The sequence below is a fragment of the Solanum lycopersicum genome, chromosome 5 (assembly GCF_036512215.1).
Source record: "Solanum lycopersicum chromosome 5, SLM_r2.1".
NCBI lineage: Eukaryota > Viridiplantae > Streptophyta > Magnoliopsida > Solanales > Solanaceae > Solanum > Solanum lycopersicum.
In genome coordinates, this window is record NC_090804.1 from 49,288,439 (window position 1) to 49,311,481 (window position 23,043).

Below are 23,043 nucleotides of genomic sequence, written 5' to 3' on the forward strand. Positions count from 1 at the left end.
GCTTTAGAAACCGGTTTCAAATGGCCTATAGTCGGTAAAAGTCTTATGGCGATCATAAGAGAAGGGATGTGGAGTTTGAAGAAAGTGATAAGGTGCATATAATAATTTAACCTATGAAAGGGGTGGTTAGATTCGGAAAGAAATTGAAGTTGATTTCTCGTTATGTGGGTCCCTATGAAATCTTGTAAATTGTTGGTAAGTTTGCTTATGAATTGAGGTTGCCTAGTGAAATGGCTTCGTTTCATCCGTTTTTCCATTTTTCTATATTAAAGAAGTGTATCGGTGATCACGAGCCTATTGTTTCTATTGATAGTATTAGTGTCATGGATAACCTCTCCTATGATGAGGTTCCGGTTAATATCCTTGATAAAGAAGCAATGAGTTTTAGGAACAAAGAGGTGGTTTCCGTAAAATTGTTATGGAAAAATCACCTAGTTGAGGGTGAAATATGGGAGGCCGAGGCCGACACGAAGACCCCTTAACCTCATATTTTTGATAATTAAGGTTAGTCATTCTTTTTAATAATATTAATATGACATTAAAATTGATGTTTCTTGATTATTGGTGAAGTATTGCAAAAATGTGCACTTTTGAAAATGTTGCAGTGAGTCGTCTACAATTAATAGTGCACCAGAACATGATTTTTTGCTTTTGGCTTGTTTGAGTTATGTTGTGCATGCTTATATGGTGAGTCTTGATGAAACGTTTTGTAGCATGTTGATAAAGTTTGACTTTATTGAAATTGACTGATGTAGAATATGTTGAGCTCATGTGTGTTGTTAGAAGGGAATTCCTCATAATGAAATGGTTGAGTGTTATGTGTGGTCATTGATGTTTTTAATTTCCTTGTGGAATGTTATGGTATATGTGTTTTTTATATTGTTGATTGGTTGGGCTACTAGTCTTGAGTCTATTACTTCCCCTAAAAAAATTTAGTGTCATTCAGGGATAAATGTTCTTGGTGGTGGTGGGGGGGGGGGGGATAATGTAGCACTTTGAAAATCCATGGCGTGTCATTAACCCTAAAATAACTGTCATGAGGTCTAGAAATAGTTTTTAAGTACATTTTCATGAATATAGGTGGTGTAGAATGTTTAGAAACAAAAACTTTCAAGAACGTCCCTAACGTTTGGAAATTTCGTTCAAAGAGGAACTAGCTTGTCTAGGCCTATTTGACTAGCTTTTAGGAGTCGAAAATGCATGAAATATGGTGGAAGGGTGTATAACATGTATTATAGTAGATATATGGTGAAAACATCCGGGTACGACTTCCCAAGGACCATCTGAGGGCCCTTGAAAAATACCCTACTACGTAGGAGGCAACACTGCTTGGGCAGTGTGAAACCACAAGAGGCTATAAACGGTTAGTGTGTGGATCAACGGGGCATCTATTGCAACCGTCATCCCACACTTTGAGAAATTTATGGAGCCCTCTCCTTTACAAGTCGCTGACCAACCGACGTGTTTGCAGGACTAAGGGTGGACTAGTCGTCGACAAACAGACGGACCACCGATCGTGGTTTCGTATGTGAGGGTCAAGGTTGCTGCACATTTTAAAGTTAGTTCATTTAATTATTTAAGGAATTAGTTGGTTAATTATAGGCTTAAGTAAGTCTAATTGTTTTAGTTAACCTCCTATAGAAAGAACCCAACCTTCATTAGGGTAAGCATAACTCTCAAAAACAAATTCTCTTCCTTCTCGCTTGTTTCTCTCTCTATTGGAAGACACCATTTAATATAATCTAGGGGAGACATTTGGGGGTCTAAAAGGGACTATTTCACCTTCAAAGTTTCACCAAACTTTTAGGTATGAGATCTATTCACCTTTGTGACATGTTTCCTCAAAGGGTTCCTTGAAAGTATTATCTAAAAATTGAGATTTCAAGTGGGTTCCATCTAATCTCAAAAGTTATGTTCTTAAGTAAGTTGTTTATGATTTTATTAGGATACAATGAATAAATTAACATGTAATTTAAATTCATTAGTGAAATTCTTGGTGGTTTGGTCTAAATTGTAGAACATGACCCTCAACCCTTAACCCTAGGTTTGATCTTGATATGAATTAGGTTGTGATTATTTCAATTGACTTGGTTATTGGTTGAATTGCTATTATATGATGTTGTTAAACTTATCATGAACAAATTATAATTATTTGTAGTATTTCATTCTAGTTCATGAAAAGTGATCTAGGTTATGATGAATTGACCTAATTTAAATCTTTGATCTAGTGTCGAATTGTGATGTAGTGATTTTTTTAGCAATGTGATTATGTTAGTTATTGAATTATGATTACTTTATGACCTAATTTAGTTGAACTAAGGTTTTATGGGAAGACCTTGATAAAGAATTATGAAGAAAACTTGGTAGGTCTTATGATCCCTATTCTTTACATCATTTTGTGGTTAATTGTGATTATGCAATGATGTTATAACGGAGTATGCCTTACATTAGAACTAATAGGGTTACATGCTGAAGAATTGAAATGTCTCGAGTATGGTTGTGAGGTTGATTATGATGTAAATGTCACAAGGATGGTGATACTTACCAATGTAGCTTATTATGAAGTGATATGAAATGTGTTAACCTCACTTATATGAATTGTGATGAAAGAACTGTACTCATGCAATTCTTATTTAGATATGATGAAAATGATTATACAAGGGCTAGACCCTATGACCTAAACTAAGTTATTATTACTAAATAAGGACCCTAAAGACATTTCAATAAAGGTACCTAGCTTAACACGGAGTAAAGTAGATTGAGGTGTGTCCCTTCCCACATAGGGAAGGTAGGATCAATAATGAACACTTGATACTAAAGACTATAATGAATGTAACATAAAGAGGGTCCTAACAATATCTCCTAGTTCTTGAACTATGTTTCCCCCATAGAATTAGTAGCTAGTAGATCTATGTAATTGCTATTTCATGTTTTAGTACAACCTTGGCATGTAGTTTGACTTTTTAGGTGTAGGGTTCTGTGATCGGATTCCACACTTAGATCTTGTGCTATGCATCGATTAAGTCAAGTGTTCCCTAAAATAAAATGAATTAATCAAGTATAAACTAACTAAGGTGACTTGAGAGGTTTGACTTATCCTAGTTATGGGTATGGGACTCTACTTATGCCTTGCACTAGTTTTCCTTTATAGAAGATTTAGGAGGTTTATATTATGTATATATATGATAATTATGTAAATGATGATAGTATGTTGACTCTACATGTAAGTGATGTCATGTGGTGATGTTTATTGGTATTAACATGTATTTGGTCTATATTGTTAAGGTACGTTGTTATGTATCATTAAGGGTTAGATTATGTATAGTTGGGTATTGGTTATGATTCTTGTTGGGTTACATTTTTGAGTAAGGTTATGGGGATTTTCTTGGTCCTTCCACTTGTTTACTTGGTGAGAATTCATGGGTAGTAGTCTTACTTTATTACAATATGATGAACTCTTATCCATGATTGTGATGTACTTACTTGATGGTGGGGTAATATTAAATTATGTGTTAAAGTATATTGACAAGTATGTTTTTTTCTTTGACTTTATGAATATGCCTTTATTAGTCGTATGTTTTTTCTTGATGAAGCATAAGGATTTTCAATGAGTAAAGTAGCATATTTAAATTTTCGAAGGTTGGTACTCCCAACTTGGAATTGCTTCCTTTGATTTTTCCTTGACACCAAAGTTCTTTCTCATTATCACACAAAAGTTAAAACCATCAACACTTCTTTTAAACCATCAAAGCACCACACTAGTCCATGTGACTAGTTCACCGAATGTTATGGGCGTTCCTCAACATTTTGATTTATAAACATTATCAATAAATTGTATTCATTATTTATGACCTTAGAACCATGTTTAAAGATTTTGACACAAACGTTAGGCTCTAGAACACGTCATAGACTTTAGTAGTGTTACATAACTTTCATTCATCCGTATTTATTGCTCCTTATGAAGCCTTCTATACTAGGAGGTGTAGATCTCTTATTGGGTTTTTTGAGCTTGGCGAGTCTTTTGCTTCTTTCAAACTTGATATATGAGACCTTAGATAAATCCTATATCATAAGGAATTGTTTGAAAACAACCTATAGTCGGCAAATGTCTTATGCCGACCATACGAGAAGAGAGCTTGAATTCAAAGAGGGTGATAAGGTGTATTTGAAACTTTCGCCTTGAAAGGGGTGGTTCAATTTTGCAAGAAAGGGAAGATAAGTCTTCTTTATGTGGGTCCCTATGAAATTTTTCAAAGGTTTTACAAGCTTTCATATGTGTTTAATCATCCTAGTGAACTATCTTCGGTTCATCCATTTTCCACGTATCCATACTTAAGAAGTGCATTCGTAATCCCGAGTCCATTATTCCTACTAAAGGTCTTGGTGTGAGTGATAACATCTCTTATGAGGAGGTTCTGGTTGAAATCATTTACGTCAAGTGAGGGGGTTAAGGAACAAAGAGGTGGCCTCCGCAAAAGTATTATGGAGAAACCACTTAGTTGAGGGAGCAATATGTGAGGCCAAAGCCGACATGCAGTTCCATTATTGTCATATATTTACTGGTAAAGGTTATTTGTACTTCCTAATAATGAAAAAATGACTAAATTTGAAGTTTCTTTGATTTTTGGTGATGTTTTGCAAAATATGCTTATGTTACAGTGAAATTGCAGTAAAATATTTTTTTACGCTTGCAAATTTGCAATTCTTCTTGTTTTGAGTTATGTTGTGAATTTTTATATGGATAATAATTTTGATGATGTTAAGCATGTTGGTAAATTATGTTCTAGTATAGTTGACTCATATATTGTATGTTGAACTCATGTTTTTGTTAGAATGAAATTCCTCATATTTTGACGTAGAGCTATATGTGTAGTAATTGGAGTCTTCTTATGTGTAAATTCCCTTATTGATATTCTAATTTAAGTTGTATTGTACTGTTGTTGGTATGGATGCTAGTCTTGAGTCATTCCTTTCCTGCCAAAAGAATTTTGTGTCATTCGGGGATGAATGTTCCAGGGGGGGGGATAATGTAACTCTATGAAAGTCTAAGACCTAATCTGGAGCCTAACATCAGTGTCTAAGGGTGAAGGCTCTATTTTAAATTCATAAACTATGTATATAAATCATTGAGGAAGTTTAAGTATCAAAACGACCGGAAACGTCTAAGACGTCAGGAAGCTAGTCTAATTGAACTACTGAAACGTCCTTATGTTTTGGAAATGTTTAGGAATTGTGTATGATGTCTAAAACTTGTTTAATGAATTTATATAGGTAAATACATGTAGTAAAAAATGTTTATGTCCGACCACCCAAGGGTCGCTCTAGGGGACCACGAAAGAACCCAAACTTGACTTACAGTCGCCAAAATACACATAGATGAAAAAAGTCTGCGTCGCACACTAGGGTGGCTTTTGGTAAAATATCAAGTTTGCGTCAAGGGCAGGTCGCTTACTTATTTCCTGACGAAAATATAAAATTTGGATTTGAAGTTTGATTTCATTAAAGGGTTAACATAAGTGAGGGGTCTTATCTATATTTCATGCGGGGTATATATATTTATTTTCAATACGTTTTCTCTCGCATTTACTCACTCAAATAAAATCCTCATATCAACGCAAAAGCTCTCACCTCTCTATAGTTGCTCTCTCTTTTAATCCACCATTGAAAGGAGAAGAAAACTTGAAGAAGGAGACCAATTTCTATAGGATTTCACTTGAATTTCGTGGATTAATTTTCATTAAAGTATGGGTTATTCACTATTGGGTATCCTTTCCCTAAGAGGTCCTCTCAAATTTTATTTCTAAAATACCTTATTCCAAGGGTTTCTCTATTCTAATGAGTTTCTTCGTAACATCAAATTGATAATAAATTGTGATTGCTTATGACTAATTAAGTGTAAATTGTTGAGTAATTGATGTTAATTGATGCCATTTCATGTACATCTTGTCCCCTTTCCCCAATTCCCAAATCATTGATCTTTCTTAGGAATTAATCGGTATTAAAAATAAATTGATTGTTAGACTTGTTCTTATCAATACTAATTTATTCATGGACTGCCTAGGGTAATGTATTGTTCTGTTTGGATCTATTTATTGAAGAATTCATGATGAACCATATTCCCCTAACACTAGTTTATGAATTACTGTTAATTGGGATAGTGATGATGTCACATCCGCGGAGCACCCCCTAGACTTAACCGGCGTCATCGTCCTCAAAGAGAACTAAGACTAGACTCTTATTGATCGTCATTACATATCATGAGTTAAATGTGCGGAAAATTTAAAACTTTCGTTTCTTCTACAATTGAGGTTTACTTTTACCTCTCGCTTAAACATAATTGGTATTTGTATGGAATATACATAGACCATTCGTATAAGAAGATCAAATAGTCTTGTACTTTTATTGCACATACATAGTATAAGATAGTCTCATAAGAAGTCTATTACATTGTCTCATATGAAACCATCTAGACAAGAGTATCACAATTTAGGCATAGCCCTTACATCATCAATTATAGCCAAATATAGGTTGTACAATCATACTACAAAAATGGAAGACATTCAACAAAGTGTCTTTAAGACTAAACAACATTCAATATGTAGATAACCGCATCATCGTCAGAAAGTGAGGACCTACCGAACTTAAAAGATAACAATCCAAGTAGTCTTTAAATTGACTTCAACTAAGATCAACAACCCAATTCTACATTTGTTGTAAACATAAGAGATTGGTTAGTACACACTTGTAATAAGTATGAGTATATACACATAAAACAATTGAAATCATGCTAAAGAAGAAATTTTATCAAAACCATGCTAAAGTACTTTGAAAAGCCTTATGCACAATCAAGAACCCGTATAAGTTAATAATCACATAATCCATAAGTGAAACCCATGTAACACACAAGACCAACATCAACAAGTAATAATAAAGTCAACATATACAGGAGTTTATTACTTAATAATATAGGAAAGACTCTTATTCATAACCCACCATTTAGCCTACAAGTGAAATGACAAAGCAAAGCCTCATAGACTTACTCAGTCAAGTAACTCAAACAAATGATGACATATAATGTCCAACTCAACATAACATAGCATCAATACGAGTCACCATCATATTTACCAATATAGACCAATAGCATTTTCATCAATGAAACTAACATCATAAAGGATCCACAAAATTTAAAGTAAACATCTTTATAGTATATGCATTATAAGAATGCAAGAACAACGTCCTAAGGATTCCCTCAAGGCCAACTAGTGAAAGGCATAGGTAGAGTTCCATATCCCTACCTAGGCTAAGTCAAACTTCTCAAGTCACCTTAGTTATTGTATGGTCTATTAGTTCATTTTACTTTTGGGAAATCTTTCCTTCAACGACATTGTCCACAAGAGATAAGTGTCGAATCCGGTGTTGTAAAACCTTACACCGATGGAAGGTTGTCTATCGACCAAATTAGATCCAAACATAAACATAGCTTTCTAGGTGTATCTAGCTAGTGTTCTTATGATGGAAACATATTTCTAGAAATTCGAGACATATATTGAACCCTCTACATGCCTATGGCATTGGAGCCTCATCTCGTGAAAATCCATTGGGTGACCGTGCCTAATAGGGGAGTGAAGACCTCATATGGAACTATAGAGTGAATCTTCCTCTATGTGAAGAAAATACCTCCCATTGTAAAGCTTACTCGGTGCTAAGCTATGTCCCTTTTGAAATATATTTCTTCATAAATCATTAATTATTTTAGGTCTTAATGTCAAATCCCTTGTATACTCATAGTCATTATATCATTAGGAGTTGTATAAGAACATCCTTCCATGGAAAACCTTATATGTAAGATTAGCATATCATCATCACCATTTCCTAACAAAGCACATAGGCAATTGATGACCAACATTATATAATTTCATCTTAAGCATAATATCATAATCACATAGTCAGCACATTTAAATTCAACATCATACCAACCCTAGAAATCTCACCATAAGGTATACTTTAATTTAACTTCATCACTAGACATAAGTAATCATAATTGAAGTAAAGGTTAGGTTCATAAAGACTAACTCAATCTCCTCCTCAAGCCATAATCATGGTCTTGCCATCAATCAACCAATTACATCTATGTAATAGGTGTACTAAAATCAATCAATTGTAGTTAGTACAAGAACTAAGTTAATTTCATCATCACTATCCCAGTTAAAATCCATTCATAACCTAGGATCAGGGGAATTAGGGTTCATGATTAATTAGTAACGAATTATATCCAATCCCAACAATTCTTTATCCTAGTTAATCCATACATAAATTAGAATAGATATAACAAGCCTAATAATCACATCATTCTTCAATTCCCATCAATTTATAACCAAGATCAAAGATTTGAGGAATTTGTGGAAGGGAACATAATTTACATAAATTACATCAATTGACATCAACTAATCAATCATCTATACACAATAAATTATAGTAAATCACAAATTATTATCACTTTGAAGTTTGAAGAAAGACCATTATAATTTAAAAACCCCATGGAATTGGTTAATTTAGAAATCAACTTTGAAAGGATCTTCTAGGGAAAGGAATCCCAAGAGTGAAGAACACATACCTTAATTAAGGTTAATCCACGAAATTGAATTTAAATCCTAGAGAAATTGAACTTCTTCTTCAAGTTTTCTTCCTTCTTCAATGGAGGAATTGGGGAGAAAGAAAGTTGAGAGAGGTGAGAGGTTTTGGGTTCTGTGTTGTGAATTTGGTTCGGGCGATTGATAAATGACTTAATATAACCCTTAGTCTATATATATGTCACGACCCGGATTCTAGGATCCAAGTCACAACCGACATTGTTGACCTCTTAGAGGTTGCATACATGCTTGTTCTTTCATTTGTCACATTCATACATTTAATTTTAGCATATATTTAAAACTTTTTGTTAATATTTGAAGTACATGTAGATTTCATGTTGTAAACATATAAACGCGTATTTGTAAGGATGTTCATTTCTCATACATCAACTAACTAGTTATAGAAACATACAACTTAAAAGAAATAAAATATCATGTCATATGTAATACTTGCCAAAATGGCATCATTACCAGTGTCTGAATAATATAGGAAAGGAACACTAGTGGGACATACTCTACTAGTTCAAACCTACTACTAAACAAGAAATGTAAAGTCAAGTATCCTGCAATGCAAGAGGACCTCAAGTCCGGATGAAATCTCTGAGCACGAACAAGTACAATGATACCTTCAACGTCCACCTGAGCGTGCACCTAAAATAGTAATATTGTATGGATTTAGTACAAACTTGTACTAAGTATTGGTACATGCAGCAACACATAACGGTAATGCATGAACAACAATGGCTCTTCCTAATCAATATGTCTTTTTAGAAGGTCAAGTTTCTTGACTTTCCTAATTCGTAATAGGAAGGTCATACTACGATTATGTCACACATACTACATATATACATTCACATAACATACATTTCATGTTTCATAGATATTTTATTTCATATCAACGAGACTTTGGAATCATAAACGTAGCATTGAGACATGTCAAGTGAGGGCCCAACATACGGGACCTCAACCTAAAGGCCTCATTTAGAAAACAGTGAGTCTACTTAATTTTTTCATTCGTACTTCACATTATTCATTTCATTAATTCATAGGCTTGTGTTAACACCAACTATACCTAGGATGATGTTTAAGACTCTCATCAGGAGCATGAAGTGCAATTTCCAAGAATGACCTAATGGCATTACTTGAATCCGGTTTAACCTCCTGATTGTCTTGCTTAAACACCTCCAGTATCGTTCATTTCATTATCATTCATACTTTGAGGTATTTAGGGAGACCCATACCCACCTAGGTGTATAGTCTCATCTTCATTAGAATTATGTGAACCTCTGCCCTTCCCGAAAGAAGGCATCACCACTCATAACTAGCCTATCAGTGTGTTGTTTAAAGTTCCTTTTTTACCTTCAACTCATACAGAATAGAAGATTTCTTCTACCATGAGGTAGTAATAGCTCATTAGATGATTTCTCATCTCTTCTTTACGTGTTAAGTGTTAATTTTTGTTACACTTACATATAGAATGTGATTAAGACTTGTCTCTTAATATTCAATGCTCTCTTAGGTGAGTAATATTGGTGACCTTTACATCTACTTTGTTGAGACTTGTCTCACCATTCATCTTACACTTTTAACATGTTTTCGCCATTTTCATTAGCATCATAGTTTAGCATAATTACTCACCTTATTACGTGAACATTCATATTTTCATCTTTCCATTAACTTACATCATATGCTATGAACATGGCCTTTAGTGTACTTTACTGTCATGGTAGTACCCCTTTCAGGTTAATAATATTTTGCTAAGTGTTTCATGATCATCTAACTGCATATTGTGCAGGACTTATGCATCTTTCAAATTCGGCCAGGGGACCCAAGCACATCCCTAGTGGCTGGTTTTTATTTTATTATATGTAAGACTTATGTGCCTCACGATTTCGGTCAAGAGAACCCGTATTTGAATATCTTGGGCAGCATATTTTTTAAATTATTTAGAGTGTTAGGTATCTTCACATACTCGGCAGAGATTATCCGGGATCGAATCCCAGTGGCCTCAATTTTATTATTTTATTTTATGTCAGTTTATGTGTCTCTAACACTTGGTTTAGGAGCCGGGTTTGAATACCCTCTCTCACACTATTTTTTTCTTTAAATTCAAGGCCTCTTCTGTTAGTGTTAGGACCTTGAGATCTCGGGTTCCACCCTCAATGGCAACATCCCTTTTTCTTTATTATTTTTCAAGTGGTTAGACAAGACTTAGTCAATTAGTATAGGTCTTCAGTTCACTTTCTTGCATTGGAGTTTTACATGAACTTTTAACCAATTCGTTAAGGACATTACTTTCATTTTCTTTTTCATGGACATCACGATTTCTTCTTGATTTTAAATACACAATATTACCTAAAACATAATTCACAATTTCTTCAAGTAGACCATAAAAACATAATAACGGAAAATAGCATACTTGTGCACATGTACCATTAAACATTAGGGCGTACATAATAAATTCATAAACTGTCCGAGAACACACATTCCACACAATCACAATCACAATCATTCCTAATATCATCTACCAGAAGTCATACCAACGCATGCATCAATCCTTCGTGGAATCTAATGACAGGGGCATGCAACGGGGACGATCTTAATTTTTAGATTTGATTTTAACTGAGCCTTAGGGGGCTCTTAGGAAAGGGATCAAGGGATAAGAAAACCAATAGCTTTTTCATGTTTGACAATCAGCCACAAACATATTCTAACCCACGCACAAACCTCTCTTCTCAGCCTTGCTTCTTTTTCACAAGTGAAGTTTTTTACGTAATTTCTTAAAACAGTTAGGTGTACGAATTTTTCTTTTCATTTTTGATAGATGAATGCCGTGAACTCTTAGAACAGTAGACTTATTTTATTTTTCTGTTTTTGAATTGAAAGATAACGCTGAAAAATGTTTTGTGGATATATAATTAATTAATAGTGTACATGAAGGACACTCCTAGTAGGAGTCGTGCAACCCTTTTCTTGGGGTTTGTTATTGATTTATTCAACACAATTTAAATGATAAAATTAGATTATAATATACATGGTAAGTTACTATAATGCCCCTACCGTATTTTTCCTTATTTGCAGAACCTAAATCGCAAACTTTAATGCCTCCAACTCAGCTCGAATCTGAGTATGGAGATTCAGTAAAACTTGGGTTTTACCGCTGAGCTTTCACCCATTTTGAATAATTAAAAATCTTATTTTTATTAATTGAATAGCAACATTGTAGGTACATTTAGGTCTTATTTAGGATAGTCATTTTTGGGTTGTCATATTATCCCCCCCCCCCCCCCCATTTAGGAACATTCGTCCCCGATTGAAACTACACATCATTTGAACAAAGAGGGTGATTTTCGTAAGTCACTTCATCATACTTAAATGATTATCTTTTGGGAAAATTTGATTCACTCTTATTTGAATGATGCATACCATTCAAGCCTATCTAAACCATCATATTTGATTTTGAAGGATTTCCTTCTCAATCACACTTAACTTAATGCACCTCAAAAATCATGCAACAAAGAAAGCATATATATGCTACTCAAAAACAGCAACATAAATTGCAAACGTAACTTCTTTTTAGCTCATATAGTATTATTATAAAACATACGATTAGTGACCTATCACACCAAGTTGACTAAACCACTTAGAACTTAGAGTTTCTTGAACATAAATTAGACTTTAGGAAAACAATATCAAACCTCGGAAATGGAACAGATGAGGATAGCGGTATCTCATATCAATGTCGACCTCATATGTTGCTCCCTCAAAAAGGTGGTTCTACCATAGGACTTTCACGGCGGAAACCTCCTTGTTCTTCAGTATCTTCACTTGACAATCTAAAATTTCAATAGGAACCTCTTCATACGAAAGGTTCTCATTAAATCCAAACCCCTCAATAACAAGGATGGATGCTGGATCGACTAGACACTTCTTATGCAATGAAACGTGAAATACTAGATGAACAAAAACCAAATCTTGAGGTAACATCAACTCGTAGTCAACATTTCCTACTCGCTGCAAGACATCATAAGGACGTAAATACCTCAAACTCAACTTAACTTTCTCACCAAACCTCATCACCCCTTTCATGGATGATATCCTCAAGTAGAATTGATTACCAACCTCAAATTCTAGAGCTCTCTTTCCGTTGTCTACAAAGGATTTTTGATGACTGTAAGTAGTAGCCAATCTATCTCTAATCATTCTCGCATTCTCCATAACCTCATGTACGATCTCAGGGCCAGGGATGGCAGTGTCACGATTGGAGTCTAGACCCCACACGTGAACGACATCGTTGACCTTTCAGAGGTTGCAGACAAGCCTACTTATGTTATTCTTACTTCGTCTAGGTTAATTTTAGAAAAATTTTTTGAAACTTTTAGTTTCTTAACATGCTTACTAAAAATTTGACTACATACATAATTGTTCATCATCAACCATCTAACATTAAGATCATCAAATGAAAGAAACAGTTTATTAGAATGATAAAGATGTACTTGCCAAAATGGCACCAATACAATGTCTTAACAAAAATGGGAGAGAAACGCTAGAGGAACATAGTCCACTAGCTCAATCCTAAAACTAAGATAGAATGTAAATGGGAAAGCATCCTAGAAAGCATGAGTACCTACCAAGTCAGGATGAAAGCTCCACGTCTGGATAGATGCAACGTCGTACTGTAAGATCTAATGTCCACTTGTGCCTACACCTGAAAGTAGATGTTTGCATGGAATTAGTACACAAATTATGGGTATATGCAATAACACACAAAGGACATGCGTGAGAAAGAATAGCTCTTTTCTAACAATATGATTTGTGGAAAGTCAAGTCAGTGGACTTGCCAAATTTTGATTAGGAAAGTCAATGGACCTGCCAAATTCGGATTTGGAAAGTCATGCCATGATTGTTACATGTATCATCAAACATATCATTTTGCAAACAGCACATAACGTATTTCACATAGCATATATCATAATTCATATAACACATAACATTGTTCATATCATTCATTTGTATGCCATGGGACCTTGGAATCATGGACTTGACATTAAGACTTCCCAAAAATGAGGGCTCAACATATGGGACCTCAAGTAGGGAGTCTACTTTAGCAAACACAGAGTTTGCTTTATTCATTCATATGTACTTCATTTGATTTCATTCATGGGCCAGTGTAAACACCAGTTATACCTAGGATGTAGTTTAAGACTTTCATCGGGTTTTTTGTGCAATGAACAAGAATGAATTAATGTCATTACTTGAATCTAACTCACCTTCTGATTATCCTATCCTAATATCTTTAGTATCATTCATTTCATTACATGCATCATTTCAGGTTGGCCTCATTAACTGATTGGGAATTTTAACTTTTACCGATATAGATCATATAAGCATTATGAAATTAAATGTCACGAAACCCCACACCTGAAAGAGGTGGAATCTCCCGCCAAAGTGACCCGAAAAATGCTAGCGTACATGGGAATTAAACCCCACAAGATCCCTATATTGGTTGTATAGGTTCGAAGACTAGGATATATATAGAGACCCATACCCGGCATGCCGGACAGTCTTATATTATGAGAGTTACCTGAACCTCCGTCCTTCCCGAAAGAAGGCATCACCGCTCATAGCTTTTCTATCGATGCTCAGTATAAAGTTCTATTACATCCAACTCATCCGTCCTGGAAGCTAGCTTCTAGTATGAGGAAATCATAGCTCAATAGATGATTTCTCATCTCATCATTAGTATTAAGTGTGTTAGTCTCAATACTTTCATTAGAGTGTTCAAAGAGACTGATCTCTTCATTAAGTTTACACTCTCATAGGTGAGTACATTTTGGTAACATTTACTTAGGCTCATTTGAGATTGAGCTCATCTTTTAAATTAGACTCATATCATGTTGTCACAACATTCATCAACATTAGCACATTTTCTCTTCATAATTACTCACAATTTTTTGAGTGAATGTTCATTTCATCAAATGCCAATGCACTTGTCCATTTGTGTGTTTTACACTCTTATTTAACCCTTCTAGGGTTTCATAATTTCACTACATAATAATCATTTCATCGTTTGCCAATGCACTTGGCCATTAAGTGTATTTTACACTCGTAGTTAACCCTTCTAGGGTTACATCATTTCATTACATACATCTTAGGTTTACTTATTTTTAAATGTATGCTAGACTTATGGGTCTATACATATAAGCCATCAGGCTTCATTCATAGTTCGTTTAAGTGATTCATATATTTTTAAGATTATGTAGTACAAGACTTATGCATCTTGTATGTTTTCCAAGATATCGATTTCAATCTAAATGGGCAGCATTATTCTTGAAGATTTAACTCACGTATGACTCATAAATCAATACAGAATTTGGGCAAAGGAGCCCAAATTCGAACCCCTTGGACAATACTTACATTTTTCCTTGACTTTATTTTTAGTCTTAATGACATTGGGACCCTAGATCCAGCCCCAACATCAACATTCTATCTTTATTTTTCTCCTTGCATTATCCTCTTATTTGGTGGAAGGGTTGTGGTATAGAACCCCCACAACCCCTTTTATTTTTCATTAAAAATTTAATTCCTCTTTTCCAATTTCGTATAGACCATAAGGTTGTTGAATCAAACCCCCACAGTCTCTCTTTAGTTTTTCTTTAATTCGCTAGGGACTTTGAGGTTGTGGGTTCGAACCACCACAACCTCCTTATTTTATTTTTATTTAAAGTTTAACTTAGCTATGCATTACCAGTGAGGTTGTGTGATCGAGCCCCTAAAGCCTTACTTTATTTTATTTTTATTTATCCCTTACGTCCTAGAGGTTGTGGTTCAATTCCCAAGCCTCACATTTCTTTTATTTGCATTTTATTTCTCATTAAATTTGCCTAAGAAGTCGTGGGTTCAAATACCACGCCTCACATTCCTTTTCTTTTGATTTTTCCTTTCTCCTTTACTGCCTGAGAGGTTTTGGGTTCGAATCCGACTCCTCTCATTGCTTTTCTTTTTTTATTTTTTTCCTTTCTTCATTACTTTCTCAGAGATTGTGGGTTAGAATCCGACTCCTCTCATTTCTTTTCTTTTCATTATTCATTTTCCAGCAAAGGTCATAGGTTCCAGTCCCATATGCCATATTCCCTTTTTCTCACCTTATTCAATTAATTTTCAACATGGTGAGGTCACAGGATAAATTCCTAGTCATATCAAATATTTTAATTCATTTTGTTAGAGAATGAAATTCTCCTTAGCTTGAACGAAACTCATTAATAAGATGCTCGAAATTTTCGCCACCTATTTTCTCACGTCTTTTACATTAAATGTTTAGACGTTTTAAGTAGTTTTTTAGTTAGTTCTTTAGGTGCATTTTCAAGATTTAATTCGATAAAGAATTGCACTCAAACCAGCATATTTACATCATGATTTTATAAAAGTTTTTGCACGTTAATTTCAGCCATAAAAATAACCTTTTTAAGACTTTAAAACGAATAACAACACCAAACATTTACATATTGCACCACATCATTTTCGGTTGACATCATTGAACATGCTTTCTATTTCCAACCACAAAATCACAAAGAATATCACATTTCACACTTATCTACCAGAAACCATACCAACTACATGATTTCTAACCTAATTTAGATTGAAATCAGAAGGAGACTAGGGACAAGGAGTTCAACATTCAAGGGGACAACCTTAGTTTCATACGTTTGAATTTTGTAGAAAGAAATTTCTCTTGGAGAACCAAGAGATAAAACCATACCTTTTTGAATTTTAACTCTTGAATTATTTTCCGAAAACATCACCTAAGAACACGTCTAACCCTCCTCAATATCAACTACACTCGAATGACAACCTCCCTTAGCCTAGTGTGCTATTAATTTTTGTTTTCTTGTGATGTCGTGTGAAGAACTTGTACTTTTATGCTTTTGTATCTTATTTTGGTAGAGAAATTTCTTGTGAAAGAGGAAGAGAGATTGAGGGTGTGAATGGAGATATAAACGTGAGAGAGAGTTGGAGTTATAGGAGGCTTAGGAGTCTAGTTTAGGACTTAGACAAATAAGGTTTACTTAATTATTAAAAATGTGATTTTAATTTTATTTTAAATGACCTAATGAATAATAATAATTATTAATTAATTATATTTAATCAATAGCTTAAATAAATATCACACTAATTCATCGCTTCCACCTAGGTTCGAACCGGGGTGATGCAAGATTTCACTTCAAAAGCTCAATTTCATCTCTCTCTCCCCCTAAATTTCCCATCCACCTTATTCATATAATAATTAATTATGTAATTATGATAATTACGATATTACCCCTAGCTTGGAAGATGATTATTTTACCCCTAGACCCTCCAAACCTAAGATTTCCTCTTTTTTAAATCCGGTAAAGACTCCTTTGAGTAAATCTTTGTATTCGAGAGCCCTACATGGTTGGACCCAATGGATGTAAAAAGGGATCCGAATTTTGGTTCTAGGCGCATCATTCCGTGTGAACCCTGGTCTAATCATAGGCATTCTTGACACATTAAGTATTACTTAGTATATAAGTTTTTAGGGTTGTTAAACGCAAATTCTCCTACCTCAAACAACCCAACTGAAGAACTACATCTTCGTCCATATAGTTCTTCAAGTGGTGCCATCCCAATACTTGAAAGGTAGCTATTATTGTAAGAGAACTCTATCAGCGGCAAGTGATCATCCCCACTCCCCTTGAAGTCAATAATGCATATTCACAACATGTCTTCAAGGGTTTGGATGGTACACTCTACTTGTTCATCAGTATGTGGATGAAAGGCAGTACTAAGATTCACCTGTGTACCCAAGCCCTTTTGTAAAGATCTCCATAAATGAAAAGTAAATTGGGCTCCCCAATCCAAGATAATAGACAGAGAAATTCCGTGCCATCTCGCTATATCATCAATATAAAGCTTGACATAATATTCATCCTTGTAAATAGACTTCACAGGTATGAAGTGATTGTACTTTGTCATTCTGTCAACAATAACACAAACGCAATCATGTAGTTTTGTAGTCTTTCACAGACCAACAAAAAAATCCATATTGATACTCCCACTTACATGTTGGAATATCAATTTTCAGAGTGTGACCCCAAGGCTTAAGGAGTTAGGCCTTAGCCTGTTCGCAATTCGAACACTCCTCCATGAATTTAGAGATATCTCTCTTCATGCCTTCTCACCAATAGACCCTTTTAAGGTCATGAAACTTCTTGGTGGCACCTGGATGAATGGAATAACTGTAACCATGAGCTTCTGCGAAAATATTAGACCTCAAATGATCTACATTGAGCACATATAATCTGTTTTGGTACCTACGTACATCATCCCTTCCTAGAGAAAACAATTCATTCAACTAACTCAATACTAAGTCTTTCATATCCATGAGTAATGGGTCTAGATGTTGATTTTCTTTAACACCTACAACAAATGAGGATTCGAAACTTGAGTGAACAGAAACACCCCCACTTGGTGCATCTTCCAGCCGTACACCAAATCTAGCCAATTGTTGTACCTCTTTAACCAGCTCCTTCTTCTCTTCATCAATATGAGACATGACGCCCATGCTCAATCGACTAAACGCATGAGCCACTACATTGGCCTTACTCAGGTTATAATAAACACTTATAATCTTTGAGCAGTTCTGCCATCTCCTCTTACGAAGGTTCAAGTCCCTATGTTTAAAAACATACTGAAGACTTTTATAGTTAGTATATACATCAATATGTACACCATATAAATACTGTCTCCAAAGTTTTAGTGAAAACACCATAGCAGCTGACTTAAGATCATGAGTACGATAGTTTTTCTCGTGGATTTTCAACTGTCTCGATGCATATGCAATAACCTTGCAATCTTGCATGAGATTACATTCCAAACCTACATGGGAAGCATCACAGTACACTACATAACCTACACCACTCCTCGTCAATGTGAGAACTCGGGCTGAAGTGAGTAGGTATTTGAGCTCTTCGAAGCTCTTCTCACAGTTTTCTGACCACTCAAACTTCACCGTCTTCTTCATCAATGCTATAAATGGAGCAGCAATAGTGGAAAAGCCTTCCACAGACCTGCGATAGTAATTGGCCAAACCTAGAATACTTTGAACATCTATAGGAGTAAGGGGTCTCGGCCTTTTATTCGCTGCCTCAACCTTTTTAGGATCAACTTCTAATCCCTGATCGGTCAATACATGATCAAGGAAGGTAACTGATTTCAACTAGAATTCACATTGGTTGAACTTTGCATATAACTGATGTTTTCTAAGTACGTGCAATTTCTTTCTCAAGTGTAATTCATGCTCTTCTCTAGACATAGAATATATGAGAATTTATCTATAAATACAATGAATAATGAATAAGGCTACTCACAATAAACCTCATTCATAAGGTCCATAAACGTGGGTGGTACGTTAGTCAGACCGAATGACATGACCAGAAATTGATAATGCCCATATCTAGTATGAAAAGTAAGCTTACGAACGTCTTCCCACCTCACTCTAAACTTATGATAGCTTTACCAAAGGTCTATCTTTTAAAACAAACTTGATCCTTGAGTTGATCAAATAAATCGTCAATTCTTGAGTACCTAGTAAAAACTAATTTTGTGTTGGCCTCGTTCATAGTTTGAGGACAATCTCGAACCATGTGTCAAGTCTTGCCACACCCGAAGCAGGATTTAGTACCTACTAAACATTCACCTCTATGAGGATGTACACATTTACCACAAAGCTTGCTTTTTCACTAGACATTTTGATCATTGCCCTTTCTGGGTCCAGAATCGCTCATATTGGCATTCGAATTCCCTGAAGAAGTAGAATTACCTGAATGTATCTTGATCTTAGTCCTGTTCTGGACTCCAAATGAGCCCCTACCCTATTTAGAACTAGTCTGATCCGCATTCTTAGGCATCATACTTTCATAAACTCTTCTCTTACTGTGACCCTTCTCCACTTGTTGAGCATGCACCATCAACCTTTCAAGATCCATGTTATCATGCAACATTGCTGTCCGAAATTCTTCCAGTAGATCCTCCCACATGCAAGTCACAAACCTTCTCATTTCATATCTGCTATTTGCCAGCAGAAAAGAAGCATACTTTTATAGTTTAGCAAATTTCAAGAAATACTCATTGACTGATATACCTCTATGTCTGAGGTTGATGAACTCTTCAACCATGGCTTCTCCTTTCTCTCTGGGGAAGAATCTCTCCAGAAAGGCAGTCTTGAGAACATCCTAAGTGATGGGAACATCTCCACGTGCTCGGCTATCAGCCCACATCCGGTATAAAATATGTGTCATATCCTTGAGTTGATATGCAGTCCACACAACCTTCACCTCCTTATCTGCTCCTATGGAACAAAGGATATTCTGGACTTCATCCACGAACTCCTGGGGACCCTTACTTGTCTTGGACCCATAGTACACTAGATGATTCATTCTGGTGAAATCCTTCAGCCTTCTAGCCATGGTCCTAGCATGAGTGGTCTCTCTGGGAGCACCCTTTCTCGCAGCTTGAGTCATGATTGATTGAGCATGAGTAGTAATGGCTTGTGGCATCTGCAGCAAAGACTTCCTCACATCACCATCTTTCATTCCAGCTGGATTGACAGGAACTTGATCAGCAGCAACTGAGGCTTTAGGAGGATCTTGATTTCCTCCAGCTGCTACCTCACCTACCCTCCTGCCTTCGTTTCTCCTCGTATTCATTATCTACATGAAGATACAAGAAGAGAGTTAGATTTTTAATGAAAAAAATTATATCACATTTCCACATAGCACGATAAAGAGTAGAATAAGGGAAAACATCCTAAGCATTATGCAGTCTCTAACTCATGATAGTAGTGCACTTCACTACCATAACATAGAACCTACTTAATGCGGTTAATATGAGCCTCGTGTCTTTGATATTTGACCTAATACTCTAATACCAAGTTTGTCACAAACCGAATTATGGAATCCGAATATCAACTGGCATTGTTGACGTCTCAAAAGTGGTAGTCAAGCCTCTTCTAGCATTCATAACATTCATACGGTTAATTTTAGCAAAAAAATTAAAACTCTTTGTTTATATTTGAAATATAGGTAGACTTCATATTGTAAATATATAAACACGTATTTGTAAGGAAGTTTATTGTTCATACATCAACCATCTAGTTATACAAACATACAACTTGCAGGAAATAGAATCTAATGTCATAAGTATTACTTGCCAAAATGACATCATTACCAGTTTCTGAATAAAATAGGAATGAAGCCCTAGTGGAACATCCTCCACTAGTTCAAACCTACTACTAAGCAAGAAATGTAAAGGAAAGCATCCTCAAATGCATGAGGACCTACCAAGTCCGGATAAAATCTCTGAGTTCGAACAAGTGCAATGATACCTAAAACGTCCACCTTAGCCTGCACCTAAAATAGTTATATTGTATGGAATTAGTACACACTTGTACTAAGTGTGGGTATATGCTGCAACACATAATGGTAATGCATGAACAAGAATGTCTCTTCCTAATAAACATGCTTTATTAGAAGATCAAGTCTCTTGACTTGCCTAATGAGTAATAGGTAGTTCACACTACGATTATGTCACACATCATACATACTTAGGTTCACATAACACACATTTTGATGTATCATATATCATCAATTTCATATCTACGAGACCTTGGAATCATGGACGTAGCATGGAGACATCTCAAGTAAGGGCCCAACATATGGGACCTCAACCCGAGGGCCTCTTTTAGCAAACACAAAGTCTACTTCATCGGTTCATTCGTACTTCACATTATTCATTTCATTTATTCATAGGCTGATGTAAAAACCAGCTATAACTAAGATGAAGTTTAAGAGTATCATCAGGATCATAAACTACAATGTCCAAAAATGACCTAATGTCATTACTTGAATCCGGTTTTACCTCCTGATTGTCCTGCACAAACACCTTCTGTATCGTTCATTTCATTGTCTTTCATACTTTGAGGAACTTTTAATTTTAACCGACATTTATCATGTGATTATCATTGAATCTGGTATCTTCCCCACACCGAAAGAAATGGAGTCACTAGCCAAAGTGAAACCAAAACATGCTTGCTTTATGGGTTCGGACCAAGCTAGATCCCTATGTTGGCAACATAGTTCAAAGACTAGGAGATTTAGTAAAACCCATACCCACCTAGGTTAACAGTCTCATCTTCATAAATATTCCCTTAACCTCCACCCTTCCTTAAAGAAGGCATTTGAACTCATAACTAGCATATCGCTGCTTAGTTTAAAGTTCATTTTAACATTTGAACACAATGTTCATTAGATGATTTTCTCATCTGTTCTTTACATGTTAAGTGTGAATCGTCCTTACACATACATATACAATATGATTGAAACTTGTTTCTTAATATTCAACACTCTCTTAGGTGAGTAATTTTGGTGACTTTACTTAAACATGGTTGAGACTTGTCTCACCAATCATCTTATACTTTTATCATGTTGTCGCCATTTTCATTAGCATTATAGTTTAACATAATTACTCACCTCACTACGTAAATGTTCATTTCTTCATCTTTCTATTAACTTACATCATATGCCATGCACATGGCATTTAGTGTACTTTACACTCATGGTAGTGCCCCTTTCGGGTTACTAGTATTCTGCTACATGTTTCATGATCATCGAAGTGCATATTGTGCAAGAATTATGCATGCTGCACATTTGGCCAAGGGATCCGAGTTCGATCCCTAGTGGCTCCGTTTTATTTTATTATCTGTAAGCCTTATGTACCTCAAAATTTTGGTGAAGAGAACATGTGTTCGAATCCCTTGGGCAGCATTTATTTTTTTTTTTAATTATTGAGAGTCTTAGGTATCTTCACATACTCGGCCAAGAGGATCCGGGATCGAATTCCAGTGGCCCCAATTTTATTATTTTATTGTGTGAGATTTATGCGTCTCACACACTTGGCCAAGAAGCCGAATCGAACCCCCTCTCTCACACAATTTTTTTTATTTTAGTTCAAGATATCTTATCTTAATGTTAAGACCTTGAAATTCTCGGGTTCCACCCTCAATGCCAGCATCTCTTTTTCTTAATTTCTTTAGAAGTGGTTAGCCGAGACTTAGTCAATTAGTATAAGTCTTTAGCTCACTTTCTTGCATTGGTGTTTTACATGAACTTTTGACCACTTCGTTAAGGACTTTTTACTTTCATTTTCTTGTTCATGAACATAACGATTTCTTCTTTCATGTTAAACATACAAAATTACGTAACAAATAATTCACAATTTCTCCAAGTAGACCGTAACAACATAATCACGGAAAACAACATACTTGTGCACATGTAACGTTCAACATTCAGGCGTACACAAAAAAATCATAAACAGTCCGAGAACATACATTGCACAC

The 23,043-nt window shown here is 35.3% G+C and overlaps 1 protein-coding gene across 1 annotated transcript; it reads right to left on the bottom strand.

Annotated features, from left to right (window-relative positions):
- Positions 1 to 12,407: 12,407 nt before the first annotated feature.
- On the bottom strand, positions 12,408 to 19,708 carry LOC138348867 (uncharacterized). Its single transcript, XM_069298461.1, has 4 exons — positions 19,564 to 19,708; positions 19,397 to 19,452; positions 18,073 to 18,825; positions 12,408 to 12,929 (listed from the first exon to the last, which is right to left on the bottom strand). The coding sequence occupies exons 1-4, from the start codon at positions 19,706 to 19,708 to the stop codon at positions 12,408 to 12,410; spliced, it is 1,476 nt and encodes a 491-aa protein (XP_069154562.1).
- Positions 19,709 to 23,043: the final 3,335 nt, after the last annotated feature.